Source organism: Atractosteus spatula, chromosome 9 (genome assembly GCF_055471065.1).
Source record: "Atractosteus spatula isolate fAtrSpa1 chromosome 9, fAtrSpa1.hap1, whole genome shotgun sequence".
Taxonomy (NCBI): domain Eukaryota; kingdom Metazoa; phylum Chordata; class Actinopteri; order Semionotiformes; family Lepisosteidae; genus Atractosteus; species Atractosteus spatula.
This window is the reverse complement of record NC_142714.1, coordinates 42,023,199-42,033,530: the sequence shown is the minus strand read 5'-3', so window position 1 is coordinate 42,033,530 and position 10,332 is coordinate 42,023,199. Positions and strand designations below refer to the sequence as shown.

Below are 10,332 nucleotides of genomic sequence, written 5' to 3'. Positions count from 1 at the left end.
CTTTCCATAGGGGGGTATACACTCAAATATCCCAGCGTCGTAGGTGGATAGCAACAGCAGAAATAGCTGCCCTTCGTCTTAATTTCCGCGAAGGGGTTTCTTACCAAACTCACCAGGCAGCCTAAATCGAGATCTGGTTTTGACAGTTTGTCAGCAACTTCAGAAAATCTTAACTTACACTAAATTTCCCGACAAGGCACTCAGGCTCACTGTGCTGGTGGCAGCGTGCAAAGCGAGCAGGGAGTTAAATAGGAACATCCCCTCTCAGCAGTCTTCACTTTATGCACGCCCCCGGCACCCCAGCTGTGCTCTCCGCGTTTCTCTGGCTGAGTAAGCGAAATTGTGGTACAGAAAGTTGTGTAGCTGCACTACTGCACAATTCCACAACCTCGACTTGTGCGCTTCTGGCGTGGATCAGTCTCGGAGTCAAAAGGGCTAAGGATCTAATCCAAGACGGGGAGAGGGGGCATCTGCTTTGCGCTGAGCTTTTCTTGCAGGACCTGGAGCGTGTACGTTGCGTTTCTACGGGAGGAGATGGTGAGGTCCAGAGCGGTGCGAGTGGTGGCCCGCACGTTGGAACTTGTGGGTGAAAAAGTGAAGTAGGAAGGTGGAATCGTTGTCCCATGCTGGAGGGGGGGGAGACACGGACTGAGATTTACTTTCTTGGATACAGTACAAGCAGCGGTTCATAAATGCGCCTCCCCGTCCAAGATCAGAGAAAAATGAGCAGTTACTCTAGTAACTTTCTGCTAGTCCCCATTCCGGAATATCCAGTTTTAGACTGCGTGCCCAACAAGACTGTGAAGATCGTTGTTCTCGGCGCCAGTAATGTTGGCAAAACAGGTAGGTGTGCTTTGCAAAGTGCCTTTGAACTCAGGAAATACCCCGCAACATCTGGCCAGCTGTACAGCTGATTGCCTTCTTGTGGATAATCGAGAGCCAACACTCGTACACTTTTCTCGCTTTTAACTTCCTACCGAAGGAAAAAGGAGTTTAGGCACTTTCTGTCGCACCGCGATGCTAAGTCTTGCTGCTTTTCGTATAAACATTGTGAGGACAGCACAGTAACGACGTGACTCTCTACAGAAGACCCATGCCTCAGGGGAAGAAAAACTGCGACACTTTTTTGTAAAGTCTCCGTCAATAATTAATTACGATCACGTTCTTTTGTTTCTATTATAGTAGCTAATTTAACCCATTTTATAGACTATAGCCGCCTACAAGAATGTTGTGTTTTGGTAAAGGCGAATATTTAACAGCTAGTTAGATATCTTTTGAATTAAATTATTTTTATTCCGATTGGGAGTGTTAGCAATCGCAGTCACGGGCATTAAGTGAAACTAACCACATTAATAACCGTAAATTAAAAATGCGGTGATAAACAAAATACTTAACATTTTTAGAAAATTGTGTGTATAATCTTGATCTTTAATGGTCAGCCAATTATCTCTATGGAGCATGTAAAATGATTAAAATACTAGCAAATAAACAATCAAGATTTGTTGAATGGCCTCCTGCCGAAAACGTTCTTATTTGTGACTAGAAAGAAAAATCTTGCAGGCTGGAAAGGGTGGTTGCAGCATTGTTCTTGTATTATACAGATTCTACAGAATGTGGCGCTGACGTATTTCTTAAATAGATGCATATGTTCGTAATTATCCTGTGAGTCTTTCTAGAGAGAAAGTGCTTATTATCTGGGCAAAATTGTTGTATAGTTAAACTGTAGTCCTGTTCTATAAGGAAATAGGTCCCAATTTGCTGTTGGATCGCTGAAGAGTGTGTGCGTGGTGAATGTATACGTACAGTACATGCTGGTATTTGCGGTATGTTTCAATGCAATAACACAACACCCAATAATCCGAGAACTATAATGTCTCTTGATAAATGCCATAAATATTATTTAAACAACTATTGAATTATTCCGGGGTTCTAGCTGGATTTTAAAGGTGCTACAGTATAGCGTTCATAACGACAGCGCATTCCTGTACTAATAGATCTTGCTAAAACCTTTCGTGTTTAAAAAGCGATTTTCCTCCTCCACAAACTAATCAGCCTTCTGCTCCGCGAGGGGGCGCCACCGCAGCAATTTCAGAAATACAGCTGAGGCGCTCTCTCTAGCAACACACCCTGTTAGAGCTAGAGCATCATACTCCCAGAGCATAGCGTCATGCCGCGATGTGATTATCCTTCAAAATGTTTAACAGCGTTCAGAGATGTACTGTATATTATACAGAGATGTATAGTAGTCATTATTAGTATGATTGACTGTACATTGCACAATGTTATACGAATAAATCATAGAGCTGTAAACTTATGACATATTAAACTGTAACTTATGCCCTCTGCAGCACAGGGTCGTTTATTTGACCCAAAGATGTGATGTCTCTTTTTCATTTTGTGTACTACTTTAGTGGGTGGAGTTCTGTAATCGTCATAATTACGTAATTATTACTTGCAGTTATTATAGTGCTTTTAATTCCAAAGGGGTTCACATACAGGAGGGACCCCACTCTATTCACCACGGAAGTGTAGCCCCCCCCCACACACACACACACAGCAGAAAATTCCTCTGTCTTTCCCATTTTGTTCTGGTCATTACCATGGAGTGAATTTACGGCGGAAATTATTCTGAGTTATTTTCCAAGTATAAAATTAGAATAACAACCTGTCTTACATGTGAGGAGACACATCTGGCCCTGAACGGGCTTGTTTTTCCCTTTGAATTTGATCTTGATTTTTGTCTTTTGCAGCCTTAATAGTGAGATTTCTCACCAAGAGATTCATTGGAGACTATGAAGCCAATACAGGTCAGTCCTTTCCCTTAGTTCACAACTATATTAGGTTATAAAGGAACAAGTAATAGGTTCATTCAATGCTGTAACCTCACAACATCCTCACACCTGAAGAAGGCTCCATGGCCGAAACGTTGTGTTTTCTCTCTTCTCTTGTCAGCATGGAATAAACCTATCACTTGTGCCTTTGCAGCCTACGCATACTGACGCAGCTACCCACCTGAACTATATGAGGTTATAGCACCTACGCCATCTATCAATTCAATCATTGATTTATGAGATAAGAGATCTAATCTTTAAAGCACTAAAATCATGCACAGAATGCGGATTTTGGTGTTTAAACTTACAAAAATCTCAAAATTACTCAGGAAATACGTAAAGCCAAAATTGTATTCTTGTTATTAGATCAACACTGATCAGAAAGCTGAAGTCAGTTGAGAAACACAAGGCAATGTATAACACAGGCAGCAGGTGAAGGGAACCCAACGAGATCAGACTTGCCTTCCGAACAAGGTGCAAACTGGGACCTCTCTTACAGTTCTGTGCCAGCTCTGGAAATTTTAAATGTTTTCTGATGTTTTTTGGGGAAAAAAATGACTTCTGCTTGTAATTTTTGGTGGTGTTTTTTTCCCCATCTAGGAGCCCTTTATTCCAGAAAAATTAACCTAGAGGGGGAGCAGGTCTCTCTTCAAGTCCAGGACACACCCTGTGTTGCGCTCCAGGTAGAGCTGGCTTTCCGAGGGGGATGGGATTGTGTTGTGAAGCAGCGTTTCATCATTTGACCTTTCTTGTTTGTCTCATTTGACTCGAAGTGTAGGAGGAGATCAGGGCTCTTGTGTTTCATCCTCCTGCCAGTACCTGTTCCAGCTGTTTTCTGTCTCCAGCAGCAGAGGAAACCCAGTAATTAACCCAGTTGTTTGGGTCAAGGGTCTGAGAGGTCACAGATGGAAAGAGACATCTCTGTTCTTCTTGCCTTTTTCTTGTTAGCTCGCTGTCAGCAATGCTGTCTATCTCACTTTCAGAATCAAGAGGTGTGAAAAAGTCACAACGTGGTTTGAGTTCAATATTAATTGTACAATTCATATACATTTTGTTGTTCAGTTTTTAAATGTTCTCTCTTGGTAAGAAATGAAATGGCAGTAATGAAATAATGAGTGGTTTGAAGCAGATGTTGAATAATATGTGGAGTGAGAGTTCAAGTGTTGACTTTTTTGTTGCTGTGATTTCTGGAATCTACAGGCTGCTTTTTAGCAGGGTATGGGCATTTTGTAAGCAGATCAGTGGTAATTATTAATTATTAGCTATTGGAAGCTGGGAAATGTCACAGAGTTAACCCGGTGGGGATTAGATACTCATCAAAAGTTTCCACATGCATTAAACCATGCATCCATTATCAATAAACCACTGGTCCCAGTAAGCTGTACTGACTTTGCTTTCTAGCTGGATGGCACATTGTGGATATTGCATATCCACAAAAAAAAGGACCATTTAGAGTAGCCAATTGAACCTAGCCAGTGTGTCTCCGGGAGATGACAGGAAATCAGAGTACCTAGCAAAAACTAATCTGAACTTCAGAACATGCAAACTCCACACAGTGGGATTGTCAGGATCAGAATCAAACCCAAGATGCTGGAGCTGTGGGACAGCAGTGCAAGCCGTGAGAAACTCATCACTGTCTCCCAGGATTCACAAAAAAAATAAAGACTGTAGACCCTTTAAGGCTGTCGATACAAATAAACAAAAACATCAGAGACAAACCAAAAGGAAATATATAAAAATGACAAACAGAAGTTTTGAGACATGAGACTGGCTGAAGGTGCTACCTCCAATAATTTTCTAGGTGAGTTTCAGAAAAGCCCTATTTCAGCCCTTATTTAGTCAGTCTGCCCCAAATGGCCAATTAGAGATTGCTCACATCATTCAATAAAATACCTCTACTCCAATTAGGTAATTAAGTAAAGGGCAGGTGGTTGCCTTTCCACCATGAGGTGAGCTGTTTAACATGGTAAGAGTCTTTAAAGCACACTTCCTGACAGAATGAAAGCAATAATGAATATAATTGAATAATGAATGAATGAAAGCATGATTAAATAAAAGCAAACAGGAAACAAAACCAGAGACATAACAATTGGATAGTATTGGGTTAAATTTAAAAAAAAAATCATTGTAGCTCAATTATTACAAAATGAAACAAATGGTATGTGGATGGTATAATGTACCCCCAGAACACTCTCAGACAACGAAAGAGTGCAAAGTCACAGTGGGGTGAAAAGGCACTCACACTGAACACTCAAACACATAGAAGTTGCGTATAAACAGGGGTTGTGTTTACGCACGAGTTGGGCACAGAGCATTGAGGATGAGTGTGAGAACAGCTTTAGTCTCTTGGTTTATGTGGTCATAATTGCGGTCATAATTTAAGGTATACGCATGAGGTATAGTTATTAAAAAGGAAAGAAAAGAAATGGTGGTCTTATTGGAGGCAGCCCCCCTGAAGTACAGGACTTTATGTCCCTGTAGATCTTATTCTTTGAACTCTTCTTCAGCGGTCTGTTGCAGTACCTTGTTTTGTGTCCTGTTTGGTTACTTTTAGTTGGGTGGGTGTCCAAGGGCCAGAGAGGTTTTGTGTTGGTTTTTTGAAGTTTGCTTGTAAATTCTGCAGGACATCTCTCGTTCTTCAGTTTCACTGAAAATGCAGCAGAACTTTCTTCAAATGCCAAGCTCATAAATGCTTCACTTAACATTAGAAATAAAGAGGTGGTACACTTAACCTTATCTATACAAAAACCACTCAATAGACAGAATCACTGCATTGTCCTTCCTGTTAAATTAACATTTTAGTTGTGTGTTATCTGAAGTCATAAACTGAATGGAGAATTACCATAAAGCTGTTTATCTTTTGCTTTTCTGGAAAAATCATAATGTGGATGGTTTTTACTTCTTCTGTTGTTTACTGTCTGAGAGATAACAGTGGATATTGTGCCTGGCTAGCTCCTGCTTGCTTTCTTTTACAGTGGAAACCTGTTATCAAATTTAGAAAGCGAGTGATTTACAGTTGGCAACAGAAACATAGTGACTGTCGAAAGTCTGATCTGGGCACAGATCTTAAAGTAAAGGGGTGGAGTGACTGTCTGATGTCTAAAAGCTGTTCAAGTGCTAAGGTTCAGGGGTTCAAAGAAAAATCACATTATTAAGAGTGTCTAGGGACTTCACAGGTACTAGTGATCTGCAGTACCCACTGACTGGATTCTTTGTAAGGAAAAAATCTTGCGCAAGAGCAGATCAGAGGGGGGTCGTTAATTCTGAATGCTCCTACCTAGCCATGAAGAACTTCTGAAAAGCGTGTTACAGTCTAAAAATGATGTGTGTGCATTTCTACTGCCTGGGGATTGACCACACACAAACAAAATGTTACTGTCTGCAATGTTTAACTCTTGGAACTAACATCAACCCATAGGGAGAAAGTGTTTCCTAGTTTTAAACCTGAACACAAAGTGTAAGTTGATTGTCCTCTTAGTTGGGAGGCCTTCATTTTAAAAGGTGATGTTCACTTCACCTTGTGTGTTGAATGACTCTGCCTGTGAAGCCCTGTGACACCTGTATTGGGCAACTCTCTGTCTCAATAGGTGGGTTTGCCTTCACTGTAGAGAGGTTCGGTGCTGTTGAAAAAATTCCATTTCTCTCTCTGACAAACAAAAGAAAAGGATGGTGCTGTTTGAAAGGCTATCGTGGGTTTTTTGTTCACAGGACGATGCGGATGGCCTGTACTGCCAAGAGCAGATCAACCGCTCCATCTACTGGGCCGATGGCTACGTGCTGGTCTTCTCCATCACTGACCACAGCAGCTACCGCACTGTCCAGCCCCTGTACCAGCACGTGCGCAAGATCCACCCCACGGGCAACATCCCCGTCATCCTGGTGGGCAACAAGTGCGACCTGCTCCGGGCTCGCCAAGTGGCCGCCAGCGACGGAGAGGCCCTGGCCCAGGAGCTGGGAGGGGTGTACTTTGAGGCCTCCGCCCGGGAAAACCACGAAGGCGTCCACGCCGCCTTCCTGCACCTCTGCCAGGAGGTCAGCCGGGCCCTGGGCAGCTGCAACGGCGAGAAACGGAGAGGCCTGCACCTGGTCAGGCCGAAGTCGCCCAACATGCAGGACCTGAAGCGTCGCTTCAAGCAGGTGCTGTCCTCCAAGGTGAAATCGTCCACTACCCTGTGACTTCCTGTCACTCATGCAAGGGAGAGGAGGTGTCGTACCCTTCTAGGCCGAGCGATTCAAGACCGGCAGCTCGCCGAACTACAAGTGTATTTCTTGGCCAAGATGGCATTGAATGGAAGTGACTGGAGAGACTCTGGCAGCCATGGAAACCTATGATGTCATCCGCCAGCCCATCAGTCTCTATTGCTTCATTACAGCTCTTGCTAATCTCTGACCTGACTTCACTATGGTCTCGCTTGTGAAGGCTGTATAGATCCGTATCTCAATGAAGGAGCTGCACTGAAACTCTTCCACGATGATCCCTGAAAGGCAAGAGGCCGTTCAGAGGCTGGTTTCCCATAGGCCCCTTCCAATAAAAAAGCTATTCCTTCTCGTCAAAGTTCTCCTGTGTATGACTGTAAGCAAGGAATCCAATATTTAGGGAATCCAAATGCTTGGTTTGAAGGAGATGGTACTTTCCCAGCTTGACTTCTGGATTGTGTCCATTAAAAATCACCAGCCAAAGCATAATCTCCATTTAAGGATGGAATAATCCCAGGATATGTTGACAATCATCAAATGTGCTCATTTAAGCAAAGTTCACATATCACATTTTGATCAGACATTGTTGATTGCTATGGATTTCTGGGAAACAGTGGAATTTATAGTAGATGTTTTTAATGCTATTTTTATGTGGAAACTTTTTTTAAGAGCAGTTGTTTTTTAAAAAAATAAAGTGCTGGAAATGTTGGTTTGCACAGTAACATACTTGGATCTGTATCCCAGGTCCTGATGAAATAATTCTGTAGGTATTATAAACACCAGGAAATCACCAGTGGATGAAAAATCAGGGAATGTTGAAAATTACAACCCTCCCCTTTGATTCATTCAGTTATGTGATTCAATGCTCAGAGGAGCTAAAAGTAAAGAAACTGGCATCTCATGAAGACCAGAGTTAAATTAGTGGTTTGTAAAATTCCAACAATGATCTATCACACATTTAAACATTCCTTTTATTTGTTTTGGCTGTTGACTGATGTTCAGTGTTGTCAGCACTCTGTTCAATGTATACTTAAGGGGTTCTTAAAGCTCAGAAATATGCAGTGTGCCAAGAAGTTAAAGTTAATATTCTTCTAATTGGGATCTTGTTTTTTTTTGCTGAATATAAAAACAATCTGTAGCCTTCATTGCTCAGGAATGTTCTCCTCTTTGTATCGGGGAATTTTTAATTTCAGATTTTGGAGGCAGCAGTTCGTTCTGAGCCACCAGGTTTTCCCTTTTGTTTTAAAAGGGCACCAAAATGAGTTTCACAGGTAAAATTTCTACCAAATCCTTATCGTTTATTGTTCTATTCAGAACTGCACACCACAGAGCAATGAAATACAGTTCCAGAATGCCAACAACACTGCACACCCATATGTACTGTGTTTCTGCTTTAGTGCCCAAGCAGGGCAAACATCACCTGTAAAGGCTACAGCTGGTACAGACATTACCTGGCACAGACATCACCTGAACGGCTATCGTGTGGTACAGACATCACCTGTAGAGGTTACAGCTGGTACTGCTATCACCTGTACAGCTATCAACTGGTGCAGACATCACCTGTAGAGGTTACAGCTGGTACTGCTATCACCTGTACAGCTATCACCTGGTATAGACATCACCTGTAGAGGCTACAGCTGGTACAGACATCACCTGTACAGCTATCACCTGGCACAGACATCACCTGTAGAGGCTACAGCTGGTACAGACATCACCTGTACAGCTATCACCTGGTGCAGACATCACCTAGTCCAGGCCACAGGTGACAGTGTGGTCATCTTGTGTGAGCTACAGAGTACAGTTCCAATGATTAAGCTGATTGAATAAGCCCACCCTGTATGTGACCATTCCCCCTTTCCCCCTTCAAAATGAATACACTACCCCAGTTTCATGACATCTACTGATCTCAACAGAATATTGTTCCTTAATAAAGTTCTCTATTCACATTGGGTCTCCTCTCTGTCTGAATTGCAGTTTGACCAAGCTACCGGAATAACCATCCATCCGTCCATTTTCTAACTGCTTCTTTCAATCCAGGGTCGCGGGGAATCCACAGCCTAACTCAGCAAGCAATGGGAAGCAAGGTGGGGTAGACCCTGGATGGCAGTTCACTGCAGGACAGACAGACACAAGCAGCCAATTATCCCAGAAGCCAATTAACCTACCCGTATGTCATCGGACTGTGGGAGGAAAGACACACAAAGACGGGGAGAACACACAACGCATACAATGCAGAACTGAACCCAGTGCTCAAGCGCTGTGAGCCAGCAATACTAACCGCTGCACCATAAAATTACATTTCCAAGCAATTTGTAAACAAAAAAGTAAGACTTTTCCTGTCAACACTTATGTTGTCTCTTGCGAGGTTTGCTCCTTTCAGGCTTTTCAATTAGTTTAAGACAATCCAGAGCCAGAGAAAGATCCTTTGAAAAAAGGTCCAGTTGGTATGAACCTCTGCTCCCCTGCTCCCCTCCAGAGACTCCAGTTTAGAATTTCACCTCCTTGCTGCATTCCATGGACTAACAGAGTTCAAAGGTCAATGGTGTTTCTCCCGGCTCCGTTGGCTGCAGGAGGTGACTGGAAGGAGACAGGACTCTGTTCTCATCAGCCCCAGATGGGTTAAGATGCTGTGACTGTGTGAGTCTGGTCCTCACCCCCCCTTTCTGGGATGAGTCCAATTTTGTGCTTCAGGAACAAGCGGTTTATATAAGAGTGAAGTGAATAGAGGATCGACACAGGCCTAAAACATGTGTCAAATTTAGTATAACATAGACATACTTTAAGTAGGTAGCTGCATCAGCGTGCATAGGTTGCCAAGGAACCAGTAAAGGTGTATTCAAACCTGAAAAGATAAGAAAAGAAAATCAAGCCTGAAGAAGGCTCCACAGCCAAAACGTGGTGTTCTCTTTTCAGCGTGGGCTCTCCACACCTACACCATTCAAATGCAATCAAACACGAAGCTATTCCCAAATCAAACTTTTCATCACAGTGTACAATAATGATACACATTTTCCTTAAGCATTACCTACAGAGCTACTGTAGCAAAAGTATAGAGCCCAGAGGAAGACAATCTTGAGTTCTTAGAACTGGTGCGCAGTGCTGTACTCAAATAATAACTGCATAGCTGGTAATACATATGAATCTTTTTAAGAGATGTGCAGTATGTCTTTAAAAATATTGCTTATCATAGATTTTTATACAGTAAGCTATTATTTAGAGACGTCTGACTTCTTTTACAGGATGAAATTAGAGGATTACCTCAATGGACAAGATCCTAGGGGATAGTCTAATTGCAGTTAGAAAA

General features: G+C 42.5%; 1 protein-coding gene across 1 annotated transcript; it reads left to right on the top strand.

The window, feature by feature from the left end:
- Positions 1–352: 352 nt before the first annotated feature.
- Positions 353–8,973, top strand: rasl11a (RAS-like, family 11, member A). Its single transcript, XM_088926024.1, has 4 exons — positions 353–843; positions 2,751–2,807; positions 3,432–3,514; positions 6,540–8,973. Exons 1-4 carry the CDS (start codon positions 693–695, stop codon positions 7,005–7,007), a joined length of 759 nt encoding a protein of 252 aa, XP_088782150.1. The 5' UTR covers positions 353–692; the 3' UTR covers positions 7,008–8,973.
- Positions 8,974–10,332: the final 1,359 nt, after the last annotated feature.